The sequence below is a fragment of the Episyrphus balteatus genome, chromosome 2 (assembly GCF_945859705.1).
Source record: "Episyrphus balteatus chromosome 2, idEpiBalt1.1, whole genome shotgun sequence".
Taxonomy (NCBI): domain Eukaryota; kingdom Metazoa; phylum Arthropoda; class Insecta; order Diptera; family Syrphidae; genus Episyrphus; species Episyrphus balteatus.
This window is the reverse complement of record NC_079135.1, coordinates 104303541-104328134: the sequence shown is the minus strand read 5'-3', so window position 1 is coordinate 104328134 and position 24594 is coordinate 104303541. Positions and strand designations below refer to the sequence as shown.

At 29.6% G+C, this 24594-nt stretch overlaps 2 protein-coding genes across 2 annotated transcripts; both read right to left on the bottom strand.

The window, feature by feature from the left end:
* Positions 1–3942: 3942 nt before the first annotated feature.
* LOC129908793 (myrosinase 1-like) lies at positions 3943–14362 on the bottom strand. Its single transcript, XM_055985554.1, has 7 exons — positions 14211–14362; positions 13869–14133; positions 4963–5490; positions 4555–4889; positions 4383–4485; positions 4209–4312; positions 3943–4139 (listed from the first exon to the last, which is right to left on the bottom strand). The coding sequence occupies exons 1-7, from the start codon at positions 14345–14347 to the stop codon at positions 4019–4021; spliced, it is 1593 nt and encodes a 530-aa protein (XP_055841529.1). The 5' UTR covers positions 14348–14362; the 3' UTR covers positions 3943–4018.
* Positions 14363–16734: 2372 nt separating this feature from the next.
* Positions 16735–24594, bottom strand: LOC129911604 (myrosinase 1-like). Its single transcript, XM_055989455.1, has 6 exons — positions 24461–24594; positions 18602–18869; positions 18005–18526; positions 17615–17949; positions 17455–17557; positions 16735–17378 (listed from the first exon to the last, which is right to left on the bottom strand). The coding sequence occupies exons 1-6, from the start codon at positions 24499–24501 to the stop codon at positions 17154–17156; spliced, it is 1494 nt and encodes a 497-aa protein (XP_055845430.1). The 5' UTR covers positions 24502–24594; the 3' UTR covers positions 16735–17153.

The window sequence follows — 24594 nt, the reverse complement described above, 5'->3', positions numbered from 1 at the left end:
TGGCACCACTGTACATATACTTTGGCAGCTGTCTGTCAAAAATGTTGCTTTTGTTTTTTTTTTATTTTAACTCCGAAGTGGGAAGGCCATTACATCCATGTTGGATGCAAACAAAAATTTTCATATGGCCATCATTGTATATATATTTCCATAGTACTATCATGAGGTGAAACGATCTTAGGAACTCTAGTGGTGACTTGAAAAAGCAAAATTTGTATGAAAAAAAACACACTGAGCGCCACCTCAAAAAAGTGGCGACATGAACTAATACTAAATTCGACTTCATGATAGTACTATAGAAATATATATACAATGATGGCCATGGCATCCATGTTGGATTCAAAAAAATTGTTTTTTCACAAAAAAACCAAGAATTATCTGTATATTCTTAGCTACATTTTAAGACCATGACCATTAACATTGGTTGCGTCGTTCTTGTGTTATAAGCGTTTGAAGGTAGCCATATTGAATTCTTTTTCGATTTTTTAAAAATCAAATGTGAAAACTTTTTTATTTTTATTTCTAATTTTTCGAAAAAAACTTTGGTAATTTTATATACATATCTGTTCAACAATCTTATCAGGATCCATTTAAGAATTTTATCTGAAAAGTGCATTGCTTATATCTCGAGATATTAACATTTCAATGCAACCATGTCAAACAAATTTTTGATTATTTTTTTCTATGAGAGTTTTTTTCAAACCTCGTTTTCTCCGCTTTTTTTTTTTTGTTAATATTTTCAGATATTTCTGTATGAACACAACAATTAAACTATCTTGGCACTACTGTTTTTATCGAGAGAAAGTAAAATCTGGATAATTATCTGGATTTTTCAAAAATCTATACAGATAAAGTTTTTGTTGTTTTTAACACGTAAATTGTTTCGAATTCAAAAATCTCGATGTCGTTTTTTTGCACAAAATCTATATAGATAAACAAAAAAACACACCTATTATGTATATAAAAAATTTGTACACAAATAATGAAAACTCAAAAACTTGTGACCTAGGAGATCACAATTTAGATAGTTTTTGTGAATGTCTTCGTGGCTTATTAGGGGTTTTCTTTTTTAGTTCTGAACAGTCTGAACTGTCAAAAAAAAAATCGTGTTTCTGTTTTGTTCAGAGCGTTCAGAGCCTCAAAATTTGTGTATCTTTTTTGTTAAGAAATCGTTCAGCGCTTGTTCAGAGCAAGAACTATGAGCTCTGAGTAAAACCTGAACGCTTTACGTCAATGAAAAAAAAAACAGAAAATATTATGTACCTACAATCAGAATTAAAATGGTTGCTGAAGCTGTCGGCTCCCATGGTATAAAAAGAGAAGGTATGATCATTAGAAAAAACTCTGTATCGAGAACTGTCAAAACTTAAAAATGGTTACTTAATGTTTTGACAGCTGCCCATTTGAAATTGTTGTTGTAAACAAATTTGTCTTGGAAATTGTTGTTGCTTCTGACTTTGCCAATTTTAAACGTCAAAACCTTATTACCCCATTTTGTAAGATGGCGGCTCTAATGATCATACTTTGTCTTTTTATACCATGGTCGGCTCCGATGTAGTTGGTAAGTTTTAATAATTCAAACTATGTAATATGTTATTAAAACATAATTTTGTTTCCTTTGTTGGGTCAAAACTATTGATAAAATGTCATTTGGTGACAGTTTGTTCTGAAATCTGTTAAAATTTTAATTCAGTGCGCTCAGAACACTTTCAGTTCAGAGAATGTTCAGAGTATGCTCAGAATGTTCAGACTTTGATCAGAGCTTTCTTCTGAACTAAAAAAGAAAAACCACTATTCCGTAAGATTTATTTTGATAGCTCTTCAAAAATCAAATCGAAATTTCAATACTTCTTGAGGAGGAAAAAATCTTACTTAGGGAATGAGCACACCGGAAAGGTATGCGGTTGCGGTACGGTTAATTGTATGAACAAAATTCCACATGCAAATGTTGGACGTTCCCGAAGAACTCGTAAAATCAAAAAGGTGACCTTTTATCAGTACTATTGAACCTCAAAGAAACGTAAAGTTCAAACTCGAGATAACAATCAGACATGAAATTACGATGATAGATAATAGGTGTGTTTTTTATTACAACCGGTCTTAACTGGGCAAAAAAAAACGCAGTCTGGGCTAAGCAATTTACATGTTAAATACAATAACACCTTAGCCCTCGGGCTTAGTTGTTTAGCCCGGAGAATTCTCTGGGCTTAACTTTTTCGACAGATTAAAATCTGTGCTACCAAATGAGTTTTTTCATAAATTGTTTAGAATTTGTTTAAAAACGTGAAAACTGACGTTTGGAATGAAAATTATTTTTTTAACTATTTGTTTAATTATTAGTTAAACTTTTTTTTTTCCAAAAAACACACAAAAAAGCCCAAAAGCGAAAAATATGACAACTCTAAATATTTTTGTATCAGCTGATTTCGGAACATTTAATATGCAGTGCTGCCAATTTTTCTAGTTAAGCCCGGAGGCGTTTTTTTTGTCCAGTTAAGCCCGGTGGTAATAAAAAACACACCTAATGCAAAAAAAAATGGGTTCCGCAATTCTGTCTGTCTTTCTTTATCTCGGGCTGTGCAGCCTTCCTACAGCACTAAAGCGATTTTTTTCAAACTTTGTAGATATGAGTTTACCTAATAAGATTCATGAGGTGAAATTAAAATTATAATTTTAAGACCAAAAACACCGGTAGGTACACCAAAAAAAAAATTTGACAATTAAAATATCATTTTGACATTTTTTTAAGTTTAAGTGGATAGTGAAAATTTCACTTTGACAGTTAAAATATCAATGATGACTAGATTTTACGTTTTAGTTTATTATAATGAAACCTATTTCTTTCCTTTTCATTTTTATTATTTTTACTATTTTAAGAATTTTCTTTCTTTTTTCAAAACATTACTGAAAGGGAATATTCTTTACAAAATAGTGGTGATATTATTTTTTCTATTATAGGTGATATAATTGTTTTGTTATTTTCTCCCAAACTATGTGAAGTAAAATCTAAGTGCCGATCAAATTTTCTCAGTAAATCATACATTTTACTTGGAAAAAACACAAAGCGCCTTTAAATTAGTACACATTAGGAATTTTTTATTTAATATTTTTCAATAATTTAGAATGAGAAATTGATATGAAAAAATGATAATAAAATATCAAAAAAAAAAAAAATCCAAAATGTGACATTTAAATATCATCCTGATAATAAAAATGTTGTTTTAACATTTTAAATATCATAAAACACATTTTATAGAGCATTTTTGGCTGATATTTAAAAAATGTTAAATTGATATTGGTTTTTTTTTCGGTGTACCTACTTGCCATATGACAATAAATTTGGACTTTTATTAACGGCGCCTGCCAAAGAAGCGTTTGCTTGATTTCTAACTTTCTCGTAAATCACTTAACCGATTTCAACGAAAATTTTTGCGCGAAAACATTTTAGTAGCCTTAATTTAAATTTTAAGAAAAAAAAAATCAGTTTTGAATTTCAAAACTTTTTTTTTGAAAAATCAGTTTTTTTCAAAACGGATCAATGAATAATTTTTTCAAAATGGCATACATATTATCATTTTTTTATGAAAAACTTTTCAAAAATTTATAAAAAAAAAATATTTTTTTCTAACTCCAACAACAAAAAAAATCTTTGTTGAATAAAAAATCAAATGCCATATTTCATTTGGAGATTAAAACCATTTAAAAAGGTGTTTTGGTAATTTTAAAATCACTTTATTTAAAATTCCTTGTAAGATTAATTATAAAATTAAATTAAAATTATTCTTTTACGAAGTTTATTAAAAGCTTTAACATTTATATGTATTTATTGTAAGAGCAAGTGCAAGCCGTACCCAGTCGTTCATTTTATTTATGAATGTTAACTTATTTTTATAAACCAAGTTTATCCTAGGAGCTAAGCTGGTAGTTATAAAACAAAAACCATTTATGTTTCAATTTAAACTATGTATGTCTTTATTATGTTTGTTAAATATAAAAATGTTTATTAAGTTTCTGAGGTTTAAAATATTGAAGGAATTTTTCTTGATTCTATTATTTGTTTGTAATATCCTGCAGATTTTTTAGCTGTTCGTTCTCTATTTGGACTTGACATATTCACAGCATAGAGACCAAACTTCTCTCTGCAAATAAAATAATTAGTTATACATATTAATATTATCAAAAATTCAAAGAAAATAATAAAAACTTACGTGTAACCCTTGAGCCATTCAAAGTTATCAATCAAACTCCAGTGAGTATATGCACTAATTTTACAGCCATCATTAATTGCATTTAAAACAGCTTGTAAATGACTCTGGAAAATAAAAAAAAAAATTATTAAAATGATTCAAATGAGCTTTAAAAAAAAAAAACATGTAACTTACCCTTAAGTAACGAATTCTATTATCATCAATCAATTCTCCATCATCAGACCAACCATTTTCTGTGATCATAACTTCTACATTATCATATTCATCTCGAATAAACCTTAAAACCAAATATAAAAAATAAAAGAAGCCATAAATTAAATTTAATACTAAGTTTTCATTAACAAACTTTAAAATTCCCTCAAGTCCTTCAGGAACACAATACAACCAATCAGACTTTGCTCTCAACCAATTTGAATCAATCGAGGTATCACAATCCATGTCACGTTCCCATGAAGGACTTACTCCATTCGGCTTAGAAGCCCGTTTAATGTATCTTGAAGAGTAATAGTTTAGTCCTAAGAAGTCAGCTGAACCTCTTACAATATCCCTCCATTTATTCTTGAAACTTGGCAAACGTGATCTAATTCTTCCTTCTTTTTGGCTGTTGGCTCCGATATCCATGATCATTATATCAGGATAACCACCGGACTTACTAAATATTGGATGTGCTAAAATTCCCAACTGAAAAAGTGTCAAAAATTCAATATTTTTTTTTTTTTCTTATTTCTGAAACAATCATTTCCGACAAACTTACACCGTATTGCATACCTCGATCGACAATGTCCTCGTCATTTGTTCTTGAAAAGAAAAATCTACTATCCAAAGTGATTCCTAATCTGCCGCCTTGAGTTTTAGCAAATCGAGATTTGTAGGAATGATAGGTGGCAGCATGAGCTTTTAATGTATTATCTATACAAAGGTAATCCGCTACACCAGGAGCATAGACTTGAGGTGGATAACTAGCATCTCCATAACCATTTTGACAATAATCATAGGGCTCATTAAAAGTTATCCAGGTTTTAACCCTATCACCATAGTTTTCAAACAACTCAATGGCATAAACAACAAACTGATTGACAAGCAATGAATTGGCAAATCCACCAATTTTTTGAACTTCCGATGGAAGATCGTAGTGAAACATTGTTACCACAGGTTCAATTCGATTTGCAATAAGTTTATCGATCACATTGTTGTAATAGTCGATTCCTTTTTGATTTTTTGATGAAATATCACCAGTTGGATAAATTCTGGACCAAGCGATTGAGAAACGGTAATGGTCAACCTGAAAAAGAATAGAATTTTGTTTTGAATCAAGTTTCGACTGCAAGTTGATGCTGTTACTGTGACTTATCACGGTTGTTGCCAATCAAGTTCTCTTGCTACTTTGACACTATCTATATCCTTGTTTACAGGAATCACTTCGGGCCATTTTTGACCCCTTGCTATTTTCTATACCACAGAAACCAGAAGCTTAAAAAATCAGTTAATTTGTTGAACTACTCAGAAGGAAGCTCAAAGATTCGAATATAGGTGTGTGTGTACACTGAGGAAAAAGCCACCATAAAACAAAGTGAAATCAATGAAAACCACATTGATTTAACTATTATTCGGAATAATTTTGCTTTGAAGAAAGAAATTTTAAAATCAACGTGGTTAATTTTTTATGGTTTCGTATCTTAGGCCCATTTGCTGAAACGAGTCATAAATCTTTATTTTAAGTATTCCAAACTTAGCTCTAAGAGAAACTTAGTTCTTTAGGTTCACTTAGTTTATTCTACGTTGCTAGGAAAAATAATATTTCGTCTCAGCAATGAATCGGTTTGACAGTTTATTAATTAATTGAAATTAAATTTTATTGATTTGAAAAAATAATTGTTGTTTTAAAAATACATATAATACCAAATGGCAGAAAAAAGGAAAAGGAATCCAAACTTCTCAAACCATGAAAAGTCAATCACAACAAAAACATTACTGTTAAAAAAAGAGCCAAGTTCTCTTATGTTGAAGTTATGCTGGCACAAAAAGTACTGAAATGTAAAAGTGTACCAAGTTCTAAAGCTTGGCTTTAAATTTGTATAAATAAAATGTTGATTGTTCTCTTGACAATTTTTCTTATTATGCCGATTTTTAAAGCTAATTGAAAAATTGCCAAGCAAACAATAAACATTTTATTTATACAAATTTAAAGCCAAGCTTTAGAACTTGGTACACTTTTACATTTCAGTACTTTTTGTGCCAGCATAACTTCAACATAAGAGAACTTGGCTCTTTTTTTAACAGTAATGTTTTTGTTGTGATTTCACTACTTTTTGCAAGGTATTGCTGTGGAACTTAAAATCTCTATAATTGATGAACACTCAGAGAAAATGGGCGGTTACCACGCCCGCCCCTTGTCTAAAATTCTCAAATTTAAAATTTTTTATTTTGTTTAAACTACCAGGTCTACCATTCTACCAAATTTTAAGGTTCTACTACAGTTAGAAATGCTCTATAATATTTGATGAAAATTCAGCAGAAATGGGCGGTTGCCTCACCCCCTATCCAAAGTTCTCAAATTTTAAATTTTTTATTTGGTATAACTTACTAGCTTTACCATTCTACCAAGTTTCAAGATTCTACGATAGTCAGAAGTGCTCTAAAAAATTTGATAAAATTTAGTGAAAATGGGCGGTTACCACGCCCCCTGGCTAAAATTCTCAAATACAAAATTTTTTCCTTTATATAAACCACCAGCTCTACCATTCTACCAAATTTCAAGATTCTACGATAATCAGAAGTGCTCTATAATATTTGATGAAAATTCAGCGGAAATGGGCGGTTGCCACGCCCCCTGGCTGAGATTCTCAGATTTTAAATTTTTTCCTTTATATAAACTACCAGCTCTACCATTCTACCAAATTTCAAGATTCTACGATAGTCAGAAGTGCTCTATAATAATTGATGAAAATTCGGCGAAAATGGGCGGGTACCACGCCCCCTGAATTGAAAATCTCAAATTTTCGATTTTTTCCTTTGTATACACCATAAGTCCTATCACCATGTAAAATTTCAAGTTTCTACGATAGCGGGAAGTTCTCCATAATTTTGATGATCTGTCAGTGAGTCAGTCAGTCAGTCAGTTACGGTTTTCGCGATTTTTGAAGTCCTATATCTCAGAAACTACTCATCCTAAGAAGCTGAAATTTTGTGAGGAATTTGGGTTTGGCCAGCTCAACAAATGTAGCGAGTTTGAAATTTCTGGCATCTTTGGTGTGGAAGTTAGAGGGGGGTCGAAAATGCCCTGAGTTGTTTCCTGTAAATAAGGGTGTAGTGCCAAAGTTGCTAGAGAACTTGGCTGGGCACTACCGTGCCCCTTGATAATATTGCAATGTGTGTCAGAGGAAAAAAATATATGTAGTAGAAAACAAAAAAAAGAGACGGGACAACATGGAAAGAAAAGGAGCAAGCCTGGGTTAGAATAACAAATAGTTTCAATGCACAATCGGGAATGGCTTGTTATAGAACCACGGAAGCGCTGAAGAAAATTTACATAGTTTACAAAAAAGATGTAAGAAAAGAAGCTGCAGCAGAAAAATTTTCAGCACTTTAAACAGGAGGTGGTAATCCATATACAGTTAAGGATCCTAATTTTGACCTCGCGGTTACAATTATGAACCCAAAAACTGTGCATGGATTACCTAATTCGTTCGACAGTGATTCAGTCCAAAATTTATTCATAAATTTGGTATCAACAGATAAAGAAAATGTAAGTGGTTTTAAAAAAATTTATTTTACATACAACTTAAAATATATATGCATGTAAATTTAATATACATAAATGTAGGAATCCCCAGAGTTGGAAAATTCAGTTGAAGATTGGTCAACATACAAGCCAGACCAACTTAGGGCTCCTGTGTCAAAGAAACTTAAACCAAATTCCTTGGAAGTTGCCAATGATTTACATTTTGGTTTAAAAGAGGACGAAAATGCAACACTTCCGGTTAAAAACTCAGAAAAACAAGGCGCAAATAGATGCATAGAAAACAATTGGTCTACTCGCCGTAGACCTTATAGCGGCTAGTTTACCGAGTTCAAAATTTAGCGAACAATACTCATTGCTATCTAAAATAAAAACGGAAGAACTCTCGCTTACTTTCGTAATTTACTCCAAGTCTAGCTAATGCAGTTGAAACTCGCAAAACAATTCTTGATACTGTCGATACATGCATCCCTCCAAAATCAGCTATACTCAGAAGGTGATTCCCAGTAGCAAAAAAACGTAAAGCAACCAAAAGTTGGTTAATAGGAGCAATTGAATTATTACTGAAATATGAAATTTTATCTGTCATACCTAATAATATCTTTTAAATTTGGACATATGGCATTTTATAGATACACATATGTATATTTTCTTACCGGTTTAATGGACATTCAAGCGAGCTTTCGATTTGCTCCAAAATATTAACTGTTATATCCTTCGTTAAACGAAATCTTTTATAAAAAGAAAGCTTATCAAAAGAATAGAAATATTCTTTTCTCTCATATATTTGGCGTGGCACTCCTACTTCTAAAATTTCGAGAATTTCAACATCATCTTCAAGTAAATCCAGGATTTCAAAATTCATCTTTACCAATTTATTTATTTTTATTCACAGAAAAATTATTTGTCAAAACAAACTTCAGGCTCTATGTCTTACCTAAGAGACTTAGGATGTACAAATTCTTCCCCCTAATATATGTCATACTTAGCAACTTTTATGATTAAGAATATTTTTGGTGCAAACGAATAAGTAAAACTTAAGACTATAAGTTATACTTAAATATTTATGACTCGTTTCAGCAAATGGGCCTTAAAAGTCACATAAATCAAAGTAGTTCAACTTTGAAACAACGACGTTTCAACTTCAATTTATTTTTTCCCTCAGTGTAGAGATATACGCCATGTTGGCACATATGCATATCAAATTGAAAAGTCTGACAGGGGGTAAATCAGTAAATTTTCTGATTTCTTATCGGAGGAACAAATAAACATTTTAATTCAAATATTTTTACTAGACTGATAAAAAAAAAATTTTGTTTGAAAAAAAATCCTGTGAAAGTTACAGCCCTTGATATTAATTTAAAAAACTGCCGCATTACAAATTTCAATTTCCATATGATTTAAGTGGGAAAGATTGTGTTTTGAGTTAAGTATTTTATAACTCTTTAATGGCTCATCATTTTCTTGTACAAAAATATATGAAGATATTTCACTTTATTTTTCGAATGTGGTCAGTGGTAGCAAACTTGTTGTCTTAAGATTATATTACGGCCATATTTTTAAGCTAAAAATCTCATCTGAGGTGAATGAAATTTAGTTCAAGATTTCTTTTAAAAAATAAAAAAAAAAAAAAAAGAAAACAAACAAAATTGGCAAACAAGACAAAATAGGCATCGATGAGTAAAAAAGGCAAAAAGGGTAAAAAGTCAATAAAGGCAAAATTAAGAACATATATTTGAAATCAGAAGGACATGAATCGAGTTGTTTGTATAAATTCTATACTTTCTTACGATAACGCAAAAAAAGGCAAATTTAAGAAAATCCGGTACTAGTTATGCATTCGTACAAAAAAAGTTGAGATAGCATTTTTCCATGACATTACGATGATAGAAAATGCCAAAAAAGTGGGTCCCGGAAGTCCGTCTGTCTGTCTGTTTGTATAAGGAGCTACAGCCTAAACGGATAGACCGATTTATGTCAAACTTGGTATGTAGCGTTATTTGGCGACTCTCCAGAGGGGTTTTTGGAATTAATTTTTTTTGGATAAAAATAACCGTACCTACTTGTGATACATACAACGATTTTAGTAAAATTGTAATTGCTCAAAAACGGCTCCAACGTTTTTGTTTAAAAAATTCAAATGTGAGTTTTAAGGCAAGATCTATCTTTTAATGAAAATTTTTTTTTGGAAAATCATGATCAACGGCACCTGCCATAGAACCCTTTTTTTTTTTTTTTGTAATCCGATTTGCTCCGAAACCGCCTATTCGATTTCAACGAAACTTTTTGTGAAGAATCATTTATATAATTTCAATATAAGCCAAAAATAAAATTTCGAAAAAAAATAATTTTTGGATTTAAAAAAAAAAATTTGAAATTTTTTTTTGAAAAATCAAATTTTCGAATACCTGGACCTTTAATTTTGTTGAAATTTTGTTTTAAGATGTTAATTAGTGATTTCTACAAAATGGCATACCAATTTTATTTTAAAACTTTTTTTCAAGAAAAATATTTATAAAAAATTAGTTTTTTAAGAAACGGCTCTAACGATTTTGCATCTTTGTATATCAATCAAAACTGCATACTTGTTTTGAGGGACAATTTGATTTCAGATTTTATTTTATTTGTTTTTTAAAACGAATTTAAGTTTTTTTTTGTAGGTACCGTCTACATTTTCCAAATTCCTATATAAAAAGTCTCTAAAATTTAAGCAACATTAACTCTAAGAGCAAGTTTGTGCGACCCAGTCGTGCATTTTATTTTTGTTTGTGTAATTATTATCAAAAATCGGTGCCACTACAATATAATTTCAAAAAAATTTCGTTTTAAAATGAAAGATAAAAAATAATAAAAAATTTTATTAAGAACGTCATTTCCGGGAACGTTTTAGGAATCTGAATAAATAATAGTATTACCAACACAGTTCTACCTGTTATTTGGTATTTTTAATCAGAATTCTCTCATGGCTGGAATATGAACTAAGTAAAACAAAAAATATAAAAGTAAAGAAAAAAAAAAAAAACACTTGTACGGAGGTATTTCTAACATGCATAAATCGATTTTGAGCACCAATTTTTTTTTTGTCAATAAACAAAGTGAATTTTTTTATAATTCGAACCTTGAAGTTTCCTATCTTCATGATTTTGACCCATCAAAAGAAATGTATTCATTATTTGTTAAGCTATGTTTAGTAAAAAAAAGTTACACATACACCAAAGTGACCGTTTAAGTTTAAACTTTGAAAACTTATAAAAAAATTTACCACTCTCTTTACAAATGAAATGCAGGACTGAGTTTCAGAAACTTTCACTTAGAACTGAATGGCTTAAATTTTTTATACTTTTAATTCCAAAGGAAAAAAAAAAAATAACTCTATTGGTTTTTGAGCTCCAAAAAAGTATGCACATTGATCTCATTTATTAATGATGAATTAAAAAAATTTAACAAATTTAACAAAAAAAAAACAACAAATCAAAAAATAAGACTTATGGCGTTTTCGATTGCCTCTCCGGAAGCGTCCGGAATCATTCAGAAGCCTTCTGAAAGTGTTTTATTCGCCCAAAACTGACAGACAGAACGCTTCTGAGAAGAGAAATTCTCTTCTCGATTTCAAAACAGAATCCAATCAAAAAGCACTAATACATATATACTCACATGTCAAATAAACACTCAATCATGTTTTTTATTGTTTTTCATTCACTTTTTTTTTTATTTTTTTAAATTAATTTGTTAATTTACTTTCAAACAATTCAATTATGCTTTTAAAATATTTTAAAAACGTTTAAAAAACGAATTCCACATTAATTTGTCGAACATTAGGCACAATTTTGTTTTAATATAAATTATTTTTCAAATCCTATGCCATATTTGACATTTTGAATTTCAAATAAAACAAACATAAACAAAAAAAAAAAACAAAATTGAGTGGAAGCGATTCAAACTGTTTTATTGGATTTCAGAATGAGTGGTTTCCAATCGAAAACGACATTAATTTTGTTATGAAAATCGTTAGGGCCGTTTTCAATCTAAGTCTAATGTCGTTTTCGATTGGTTTCACTCAAGGATTCACTCATTCTGAAATCGAATGGAACAGGTTAGTGATGGGTACCTCATACATGAGGCAATACAAATGTCCCATACACCACTCTGAAATGTCCCATCACCTCAAAGCAAAAAAATGTATTACCTCACACCTCACCACAAAAACAAAAAAATATCTCTTTACTCTTTCGTCTCCAGAAAAAAACTTATTCGTATTTCTCTCTGTCTCTTCTCATGATGATGAGCAGATGAGGAATGAAATTGAGTGTATGAGGAAAAGGAAAATCATGAATGTACCGCGCCACCAATGTTTTAAAATGAAAAATAAATAAATGTATGAGGTTTTGTGTTATGGGACATTTGAAGTAGGTACGTATTTTGAGGGGAGAAAATTAGAAGTAATGAGGAGGAGGACGTGACGTTTGTTTTTTTTTTTAAAGAAAACGAGGAGGACATACGACAATGTACTAAAATGAAACCAATAATAAAAATATGAAAAAGAGAAGAACGAAAAGAAAGAAAGGAAATAAAAGAAAGAAAAAAAAAGATAAGAAAGAAATGAAAGAAAAAAAAAGAAAAAGAAGAATAAGAAAGAGTTGTAAATTGAATGAGGTTTGTTATTGTTATTTTTAATTTTTTTTATTTTTTGTAATCGAAATCGTCCACTAAAATTGGTTTGTCCCATGGGACATTTGAGGTGGGACAAAGTACCACCTCATTTCGAAAAATGAGTACCTCATACAAACTCATTTTAAATTCGTGTCCTACCCATCACTAGAACAGGTCAAATCGCTTCCACTCAATTCGTTTTTTTTGTGTTTTTCTTTGAAATTTCAAATGTCAAATATTTATATTAATTTATTTTTCTTTCAAATGAAATGTTTTAAATTTTTAAAAATTGGTAATGTTCAAGAAATTAATGAAGAAGTTGGTTTCCAAAATATTTTAAGTGAGTTCGAAAATTAATTAAAAAATTTACTTCGGAAAACAATAATTTATTTCAAAAAATAAAAAAAAAAATATTGATTGAGTGATTAATTTGACTTTTAAATATTCATGTATTAGTGCTTCTCGATTGAATTCCGATTTTAAATCGAGAAGAGAATTTCTCTTCTAAGAAGCGTTCTGTCTGTCATATTCGTGCGAATAAAACGCTTTCAGGGGGCTTTTGAATGATTCCGGACGCTTCCGGAGAGCCAATCGAAAACGACATTATTTTGAAATTTATGCATTTTGAATATTATTTCAGTTCCGTTTTTTTTTCAAATGTATGTATAACATGATTTTGTATCTACACATCATGTATAAATAGCAATTATTCCACTATCCGATGCGCCCACAATTAAAGCAATCGGCAAATAAATTCTGTGCGTAAAAGATTAAACACTTTTACAAATAAGTAGGTAGCACAAGTGTGTCCACTCCCATCCAACAAAACTATTAGACTTATCATTCATTGTTTAAATGCAATCAATAACAAAAATATAAATGAATCTGTATCATTGTTTGTCAACAAAAATTTAATCAGCAGCCGCTTGCATGACAATCATTTAAAATTTTTTTTTCATTTGCTTATCTGCAATGGAAACAAACTGGGCACTGTTGCTAAATTTAAACCAGATTTAATCTTAAAATATTTAAATATAAAAAGGATGGTTACAATTGGAAAGATTGATTACAAATGTATAAACAAAGGCACGGCTTGTTTATGTATTGAATTGACTGTAATTGTGAAATAAAGTTCTGTGGCCCGTAACGAATCTTAAATAGGTACCCAAATGTAATTTTTGTTTGCTATTTGAATGAATTCAATGATTGAAAGTAAAAAAATGAACTTATTTCAATTTTGGATTGATTTAGGAATTAAAACCTTAACTTACCTTAAGTTCCTTCAAGGCTTGTAAATCTTGATCAAATCGATGATAAGAATCTGCTGCTACATCACCACTAGATTTGTCACGAATTTTATCTGGATTCTTGTGAGTGAAGTCATCCCATATGGATGGGCCTTTGCCATCTGCATTCCATCCGCCCTCTATTTGATAAGCGGCTGTTGCTACACCAAAGCTAAAATTAGCCGGAAAGGTTGGGCTTCCTTTGGCAGCTAAAAAGCAAGGTTCTGCTGCACCTTGACTGATTAAATATCTACAAGATTTATGAAAAAATATTTAAATAAAAAAAAAAAGATTTTGTAAGATTTATTAAAATGAAGAAACACAAACACTAAAAATCCCACAACGAAGAACATTGACCGTAAGTTACTCATGTCACAGCCGGCCTGAAGATCTGCACTGACTGACGGAATTTGTTGTGAAACATTTATCAGACTGTTTTGTTTGATGTCGGACTCTGTTCGCATGTAGCCTGATGCTATAAAAAATGGGTCACAGTTCCATTATTCGATTTGTGTAATCATTGATAAAGCAGGATTAACGATTAACTTGTGGTTGGTAATGCGATTATTGACACTTTGAGTTTGAATACCTGCAGGCTGCAATCTGTAACATGTGAAAATGTATTGCATATTTGACTGTTTGCATGTGGATGGGATTTTTTTTTTGCATTCTTTTTGAAATCAAGGTTATAATTTATGAGATTAATAAGGAAATGAAATTTATAATTTATGTTTTCTTGTACCTTTCCATTAATTCATTATAAATATGGTATTATGGTGGAAATTCTCGATGTGAACGAACTTTTTCTTACGATCGAACCTTGCATTGGATGTTGGGATTGAGCTCCACCTTATCACATTCTTAAATTTATCCCCGAGTTTTACGAGAACTAAGCTTAAGTTACATTTTTAGAAAAAGTGGCACACGTAAAGGAAAGCTTTTAAATAACTTTTTTTGTATCAATACCAATTTTATAACTTGAACAGAAAGACCGGTTTCATTTAAATTTGGTACAGGCGGCATTTACGGAATTTCGAAAGTTTTGTTTTTAATTTTTTAATATAGCTCTTTTATAACGGAGACCCTAATTCAAAAGAGTTCGTTATACTCTACAAATACAATGCAAAAACAACTGCACTTAATTTAAAGCAGAAAAATACGTTTACAAGTTATATAATCTTGAATTAATACATTTTAAGTAAAGTTGTACCACCGACTTATTTGCCAATAAAAATCGTTTGCACGGCCATTTCTTGACGAAAAGTCATGAAATTTGGTGCACTAATTTTGATATTCATAGTTGTTAGAAAGGGTTAATTACTTTTTTTTTAACGCTGTTAAAGCAAAGTACCTGCCTTGAATCGAATATATTTATTATGTTTTGCTTGTTGCTTAATAGTCCAGATAAATTAAACATAATGAAGGGCAAACCCAGAAATAATTCGCATAGAGTTAAAAATTGGTACAGAGCATTTAAATGTCGATTGAAGTAAAATGTCAAAAGTCCCCAAAAGTGCATAAAAAGTTATTCAAGTTTTAATGTCGAAAATGTAGGTTTTTCATACAAACGATGGCAGCTATGAAAAAGCACTGCTAAATATTTTTTGTGGAAAATATGATGGGCTTTAAAATAAATTTAAAATATATTTCAAAAACTGTATTTTAGAAAAGTTAAGTATAGGTAAAAAACTGATATTTTTTTATTTTTGTCCAAATTAAAAAAAATTCTTTTTTAAATTACAGCTCTGAGAAATAAAAACTGTATTGAAATATGTAATCTACACATGGTATAAAAATTTGTTTAGATAACACTGACCATTTGACGTAAATAGACAAAAAACTATATTTTCTATATAAACCACTTTTTTGAACGCACAACCTTTAAAACGATAAGTGTTACTAAAACGTATCTTCAGCTATTTTGTGGAAAACGATAAAGTCTGTGATATAAGTTAAAAATATATGTCAAAAAACTCATATTTTAGAAGCTAGGTAAAAAAAATCGCAATTTTTGAACTTTGACCAAATCAAAAATTTTTTTTTTCTTTTTATAAGACTAATTTAACAAAAAACAAAAAACGTAGATATATAAAGGAACACATTATCTACCAGTTTTTCAAAGACAGCTTTTCGATAGGACTCATCGTTTCAAAGTAATAGGCAAAAAACTGGTATTTTTGACATTTGACATATTTTAAAATCGCGATATCTTCTAAACGATATATCGCAGAGAAAAAAGTGTCACAACATTTTTTTTAGGAAATTACAAAACTTACAAGTGATCTATATACTTTTTTTGATAGCTTCTCCCGTTTCAAAGTTATGTATGAAAAACCCACATTAAAACATATTATGTAGCTGTAGGTATTGATGATTTTTTTCAAAATCTCTTTTTTAAATGATAATTCATATTTTTTTAAAAATGGCTTACTTTACTAACCTATCAAAAAACACCCTTTCACCCAAAATATTTTTAAAAACTTTATGAATCCTTTGTCCCTGTTTTATCTTAAACCTTCATCCCAAATTTTGTCAGTGTAGCATGTTTTTCACATGGGTTTCGGTTATATTTTACCTGTTGAGGTCAAAAAACAAGCACCCTGGCTTTTAATCGGAAATAACTTTTCTTAGAGCAATCGTATTGACTTTATTTTTATGTCATTAGATTCAGCATCAAAAAATACCTTTAAAACATGTGTCATATGATGATATTCAACAAACAATTTTTTTCAGTATATTTTTGACCTTCACCCCCTCCCTCTTGTCCGCGAAAAAACACCCTTCCATCCAACTTTTTTTATAGACTTTTTTTGTACTTGGTTCTTATCCCAAAAGCAAACTTTTTGCCAAGTTTCATGAGTGGAACAATTTTGTTTTATTTCTTGATTTTATGTACTATTTTACCTGTACTACAATTAAATATACCTATTACATTTTTTTTTTTAAATAAGTTGTTTTAACAATTCAAGGTTTATACATAAATACATACATAAGAGCAAGTTACATGGGTGCAATCCAGTCGTGTAATATTTCTCTCTAGTTATGTGTTAACCATTTTCAAAGAATTTTTGAAAAATCATTCGATTATATTAGTTAGTTTACATATATACTTAAAATTTGATATAAAATATTAATATTGATTTAGATAACAAAAAAAAAAAATATTTCGTTGTAAAATAAATTTTCGGTCTGTTTGTAAAACCTTAAAAGTCAACAATTGTTGAATACCATCGCTTAAATATAAATAATACTTAAAAAATCAACTAAATCTTAAATATCATCTGGAATACTGTGCGTTTCAATAATCCTTCTGTAGTACTCTGCCGATTTCTTCGGTGTTCTTTCTTTTGCCGGACTGCTCATATTTACAGAATATAGACCAAACTTAACGGAATACCCTCTTTGCCATTCAAAATTATCAATGAGACTCCAATAAATATATCCCCTAACATTGCAACCATCGTTAATAGCATTTAAAACTGCTTGTAAATGACTCTAAAAAACATAGATTTTTGTAATTAAAATTATTTTCCAATTTTTTTTCAAGCAAGTAAAGAGTTTTCAGTCTTACCTTTAAATAATGAATTCGATCCAAATCGTTCAGATCTCCTTTATCAGAATAACCATTTTCCGTAATAATAACTTCAACATTATCATATTCATCACGAATAAACCTTTAAAAATAGAAAATCTCTATAAAAAAAACCCTAAGCATTTAAAGATTAACTTACTTCAAAATACTTTCCATTCCTTCTGGAACACAATACAACCAACGTGATAGTCCCCTTGTCCATTTCGGATCACTAATTTCATCCAAATCATAATCACGTTCCAATGATGGATTCTTTCCATTTGGTGTTTTAGCCCGAACAACATACCTGCTGGTGTAATAGTTGATACCTACAAAATCAGCTGCACCCTTTATAATATGCTTCCATTTGCCACTAAGGTCTGGAAGTCGAGATTCAATTCTGCCTTCTTTCAAACTATTTTCTGCGATTTCTTCTACCAGAATTTTTGGATATCCACCGGATTTGCTAAATAGCGGATGAGCAAAGAATCCTAACTGAAAGATAAGGTGATAAAAGTCTTAATTTTATTTTGTCTAGGTACAAATTTACATTGTACTGCATAGCCCGATTGACAACAGCTGAATCATTTGAAAGTGAAAACTGACTGTCTAGAGCTATTCCCACTTTTCCATGTTGTCTGTTGTAGAATCTCGATTTATAAACACGATATACAGCAGCATGTGCCTTTAATGAATGATCCATGCAAAGGTAGTCAATTATTCCAGCTCCTTCAATTTGAGGTGGATAGTTTGCTTCACCGTAGCCAGACTTGCAGTAAAGTAAGGGTTCGTTTAAAGTTACCCAAGATTTTACCCGATCACCATAATTTTCAAACAATTCAGTTGCATATGTGACGAAATAATTGATTATAAGAGGATTGGCTAGACCACCGATTTTTTGAAGCTCAAAAGGCAAATCAAAGTGAAACATTGTGACCATGGGTTGAATTCCGTTTGCTAGAAGTTTATCGATTACACCGTTGTAATAGTCGATTCCTTTTTGATTTCTTGATGAAATATCACCAGTTGGATAGATTCTTGACCAAGAAATGGAGAAACGATAGTGAGTGACCTGGGTGATAAAAAAATAAGTGTTATTCTGGCTTTTGGTAACTATTTGAGTGCAAAAATTGTTTAATCATCATACCTTAAGTTCTTTTAACGCCTTCAAATCCTGATTAAAACGGTGATATGAATCAGCAGCAATGTCACCAGTTGTTCTGTCATCTATCATGTGCGGATAATTGTGTGTAAAGTCATCCCAAATTGATGGACCTTTGCCATCGATATTCCATGCACCTTCAATCTGATATGCTGCAGTTGCTACACCAAAGGTGAAGTTTGATGGAAATTTCGGATTACCCTTTGCAGGATGACTACATGTTGTTTGGTCTTTTGTCGCAATGCATTGAGATCTTAAAAAAAAAAAAATAAATAAATTATGTTAAACAAACTTATATTTATTTTCAATAGTTCAGTTGGTAAAGGGTAAAATAGACGTTTGCTCAACAAGTTCCAAAGAGGATTAAGTTTTTGACTGGTTTGTATGAGTTTATCTATGCAGTTGTATTCATCTGTTATAACACCTAAACTACTTGTCGGAATTTGACAACTGGGATATCATTGAAACGCCTTGATTCTCTGATAGCACTGGTCAACAAAATTTTACTTTTTTTTTGCCACAAGAACCAAAATACACTTTTCTAGTATTTTGGGGTGCTGAATCCGAATCTGAAGCCAGAAAAATTTAATTGGCCTCCGTTTTTGAAATATTACCGTTATAGAATGCTAAAAATCGTCATTTTGGCTGTTTTCGAGCTTCGGTTTTTATGTGGGGTTATTCATTATAAACAAATTTGTACCGGTGATAATAAGAAAAGATATTCTTCTTTCCAAAACTGTTTAAATTTTCCCGATATCTCTATAATTGCTCGAGATATCTTAAGTTTCAGTTAGTAAGCCAAAGAGAAACTAAATTAAATCTAAAGTTTAAGTCACTGGTCACAGAATTTTTGCCACAAGAACCAAAATATACTTTTCTGATGGTTTTTGGGTTACTGAACTCGAATACGCAATCAGAAAAATTCTATTAGCCTCCGTTCTTGAAATATTACCGTTATAAAAAAACCGTTTTTTGCCTTCAAGAACGAAGGCTAATAGAATTTTTCTGATTGCGGATTCGAGTTCAGTAACCCAAAAACCTTTTTTTAGAAAAGTATATTTTGGTTCTTGTGGCAAAAAAAGTTTAATTTTGTTGGCCTGTGTTGTTTCTGATTCAAAGACCGCTACATAAATTTTAAATATCTCGGGCAGTAAAAGAGATATCGGAAAGATATAAATATTTTTTGAAAGAATAAAACTAGCTCTTATAGGGACCGTTACAAATTAATTCATAATGAACTACCCCACATAAAAACATAGCCTCGAAAACAGTCAAAATGACGTTTTTTGACATTTTCTAACGGTAATATTTCAAAAACATTGTAACAGGCTGATTTTTGGTATACAGCTTGGTGTTAGGGTGTTTACAATCTGTAAAAAGTCCTGAAGTTTCCTCTGTCCACTAGTCCCATTTTAAGGGGTCAAAAGCAACAACATTTTTTATTTAAAAAACGGTAGGTGTTAGACAGAAATTATGTTCCACAAAATTGTAGCTGAGGTTATTTTACAAAAAATTGTAATACAAACTTTTTTTTTTAATCACTTACCTTTTAGACATTACAACATTTCAAAATATCAGATAATTTGATTAAAATAACAAATAAAAAAATTCTAGAAAAAACATATGCGAGTTTGAAGTGATATATTTTCAAAACGGTGTGTTTTTACAGATTTTGATGAAAAATAGTTGATTTATTTTACCCCATAAGAGTGTTTTATTTCTATTTTTATTTCTATTTTTAGTAAAAAATAACACATTTTGATTAAATAAAAAGCATGTAGCAGTAAAGGTCGTGCTTTTGAAATAAAAAAATATTCGTGGACCGTTTTTTTAACGGTAATTGCCATACTTTGTAACACAAATAATTAAATAGCCTTCATTGACAAGAAAAGTTACTTTTCTCACAGTAGTTCAGTGCATTTATAATTTGACCCAGCAGTTTGTACCACAACCAAATTTTTTTTGCTCATTCGATAGAGCATTGGCTGAATATCATTACGCTGATTTTTCGTACTCGCGAAATTCACCTTTCGGCCGCCATCTTGAATTTTATTTTCCTCGTTTTATACTAAGAACACTTTTTCGATATTCTGAATATTAAAAAAGTTATAAAAAAAACCGAAAAAAATGACAATTTTAAAGATTTGAGCACTTTTTATCAAAATTATGAAAAAACCTTCCGAGATAAGATTATTCACCTTAAAATTCTTTACAACTCTGCTATACAACTTTTTTTCTATCGCTATAAATACAACGGTTATTAATACTTTTTTTTTTGTTAAAAATGCTCTTTTTTGTTTTTGTTTTTTATCTTTACTTTTTTCTTAATTTTTTTTTTACCAAATCTTGAATTTTAAATGATTAGTGAGTATTTTATAGCTTTATGTTACAAGAGAAAATTCAGGACCTGCAATTTTTTTTTATATTTAAGTCTCTTCATTTCGTAAAAAAGGGGTATTTTTTAACAAAAAAGTATTAATAAATTTATTAATTATAGCGATAGAAAAAAAAAGTTGTATAGCAGAGTTGTAGAGAATTTTAAGGCGTATAATCTTTTCTCAATACGTTTTTTCATAATTTTGATAAAAAGTGCTCAAATCTTTAAAATTGTCATTTTTTCGGTTTATTTTTACTTTCTTGGCTTGTAACTTTTTTAATATTCAGAATATTAAAAAAGTGTTTTTAACATAAAAGACGAGAGGAAAAATTACCTAAAAAAAAGTCGGATTTCTTAACAAAAAAAAATTTATCTCGGTTATTTATGAAATATTCCCAACAATGTTATACCATTTTGAAAAGAGAATTGAACACAACAACTTTTGAGGCAACTTGCCGAAACATCGTAGTGCATTTTTTTTACACTACGGCTCATTGAATTAGAGTCATGTAAATTTTGTTAGTACTAAGTTAAGTAAAAAAGTATAATATTTTCTTTAAAACTGATGCAGCTGAGTTAAAATTTTTGAATGCATTGAATGATAGCAGGGTTATTCAAGGTTCCGTAACAAAAGAAAAAAATGAGAAAAATTAAGATTTGTAGTCACGGCACATGAAAAACCGTCATAGGGTGACCATATTTTCGAATTTTTTTCAAATGCCCATAACTCCCAAAATATATGGCTGCGATTTTTTTTATTATTTTTCTGATACCACCTACCCTATCTACCGTTTTCGTTTCGACGTTAACTTTTGGGACACCGTGTATAGTCAAAGTAAATTTTAATTTAATCTCGCGAGAGAATAAGTCAAAGTCATAATGCTTACTATATTATATTGATACATTCTATGTTAACCTTTCTTTGCAAAAATAAAACAAAATTTTAGCTGAAAAAGGTTTGATATCAGACAGAAATAAAAGTATACAAATATAAAAAATACTTCATAACAAGTAATAATAAAATTCATTTATTTTTATTGTTAAATAAGAGATAAAGAATCTTTTACTATCAATTCATGAGATAAAAAATAGTATACATTCAATAGCATACATTCAGAAATTTTTAAAATCTTCAAAACACCTGTGTAAAGAAATTCTAATTTTACTTTTTTCAAATGTTTCAATACAGCTTGTTTTATTATTTTATGTTTTGCACAATTTAGCAATAATCTAAAACACTCTACAATAATATCTTGTGGGTTATTTACCCGGAAAGAACTATCTATTGACAAGGAAAAGGTGTAATTACCATCTTTAGCGGTAGCTACATAAAATGGCATTAAAGACGTTAAAGGGCGATTTTTTTGTCATTGGAATCCATGCCGGTTAGTGTTTACCTGTTGTTAAAATAACTAATAAAAAATACTACTTTCATATTTTATTAGCTTGTGGGTAAGTTTAAAGGTCCCTACGACACACAGTGTGTCGAGCCCATACAAAAGTTTATCATAAATACTTGCAGCTAAGTTTTTGGAGTTTTGATATTTTTTATTTGTGTGTTTATGGCAGGAATAGAAAAAAAATTACAAATTAACAAATTGAACAACCTATAACTTTTTTTTTGTATAATTTATGAAATTAACATTTTTTGAAGAAGACACTGGTGAGCAAAATTAATTTTTTTTTATATATAGGTAAACCAAAATATACTTTTCGTAAGGTTTTTGGTGTGCTGAACTCGAATCCGAAGTCAGAAAAATTCTATCATATCGCGTTTTTGAAATATTCCCGTTAGAAAATCTGAAATGTCGTTTTTTAATAGTTTTTGAGGTTATGTTCTTAAACGTGGTGATTTATTTTAAATAAATTTGTGACAGTTTCTAAAAGACTTAAATGTTTTCTTTTAAAGCCTGTTTAAATCTTTTCAATATCTTTTTTTTACTTTGAGAAAACTTAAGTGGAAATCAACTTGTTTTGTTTATCTTCTCTATACAATAAAATCGTGTGTATATTTGCGTTTCATAGCAAATCTCGAATAGTTTTTTGTCAATCGCTTTCAAATTTTGAAATGACGTTTTATTGGCATTTTCGTAACTTCTTATATCGGCGAGGTTGGTGAATACGCTATAATACACAGTAGAGTTCGGCTGGGTCAAGTAATTATATTAAAAATTTAGTATGCAGAAAAATATAATTTTTTTCCTGATGAAAACAATATGTAAAATATTTTTAATTACATAAACAGCTTTTTGTTACTTTTTTATGGTTAAAAATTATTAAAAACATCGATATTTTTATTTTTGTGATCCCCTTGAAGCTGTTTCTCAAAAAATGAATTATTTTGAGTACTTGACTGGTAGCACATAAATGTAAATATCTCTGGTAATCGCAAACAGAAGCAGACCAGACTTTGCCAATATAGTATAAGTATAGACCTAAGGCAAAATAATATAAAAAAATTATCGATATGATTTTCAATGTTTTTTTTTTAAATTAAGTTTAAAAATTAAAAAGTTTTTTTTTGGCTATTTATCACAGAAATTTTAATAACTCATATATAATTTTATAAGTTTAAATTTTTTTTGTTGTACGTTTTACAACAACACTCAAATAAACAAAATAACATTTACAAAATTTTTCAAACATTCACCAAACGTGAAATATACACTCTCATGTTTCGGATCATATTTTAAATACATAACCTGGGTTATTTTGTAAGATAAATATGTTTTCATATGAGTTGACACTTCTAAATTATATTTTAATAGCAAAAATATTAATTTTTGACAAAAAGAAAAATGATTTATCATAAGGGGACTACACACTGTGCGACATCGAGATCTTAACAGCTTGTCGGCTCACTTATAACTTTAAACTCGCTAAGTCAACCTATGTTTTGTTTTGTTATTCTGTTTGAAGTGAACTCATAATTTTTTTGAATAATTTAATTCTTATGATTTTTTAGGAAAAAATAATGAAGTTACATAAGTTAAAATGATTAAATTAGAATTTTTACTGTAAAAAATTATATTTAAGAAACCTTTATAAAAAAAAATATAAAAGTTTTTAATGTATCTTAAATCATTTAAAATTCTTCCAATGACAAAAATATCAGATATTATTGCAACACTTATTCTCTTATTAACATGATCCACAATTTTTTTTTCATAACGACCACTTTAAAAAATCATAAACCATAAAAATATTTTGTATTAAGTTTTCGTGCCCTCAATTGTTTATTTATCCGTAGGTTTATAGATCGGTATTTTGTATGAACACAATTATTCATTTAAAGAAACTGCAAATGGATTCAAAAATTCCATTAATATTTTATTGGTGACCTTGCACATTGCTTATAAAACAAAAAAAATATAATAACACTCGATAACTTATTTCTTTTTTTTTTTCATTTTAATTTATGTAAAAATATAAATTTTATTTCTTGAATAAAATAAAATATCACATACATCACAGATCCCACCAATAATATTAAAAACACCAGCAGCATATTTTTTTTGCTGAACTCAATTTAGCAACAGATCTTAACTGACTAAATATGCGTTAAAAATTAAATCACCTGAATAGTATGAACACCGAGGGC

Bases quoted from the DNA above. Each gene is read 5' to 3' on its own strand.
- LOC129908793 (XM_055985554.1), bottom strand. From the start codon at position 14,347: ATGCGAACAGAGTCCGACATCAAACAAAACAGTCTGATAAATGTTTCA. The intron at 4,486-4,554 runs GTTTGTTAATGA...TTTGGTTTTAAG, and splicing joins GGACTTGAGGGAATTTTAAA to GTTTATTCGAGATGAATATG. The intron at 4,313-4,382 runs GTAAGTTACATG...TTTATTTTCCAG, and splicing joins ATAGAATTCGTTACTTAAGG to AGTCATTTACAAGCTGTTTT.
- LOC129911604 (XM_055989455.1), bottom strand. From the start codon at position 24,501: ATGCTGCTGGTGTTTTTAATATTATTGGTGGGATCTGTGAT. The intron at 17,558-17,614 runs GTAAGTTAATCT...CTATTTTTAAAG, and splicing joins GGAATGGAAAGTATTTTGAA to GTTTATTCGTGATGAATATG. The intron at 17,379-17,454 runs GTAAGACTGAAA...TATGTTTTTTAG, and splicing joins ATCGAATTCATTATTTAAAG to AGTCATTTACAAGCAGTTTT.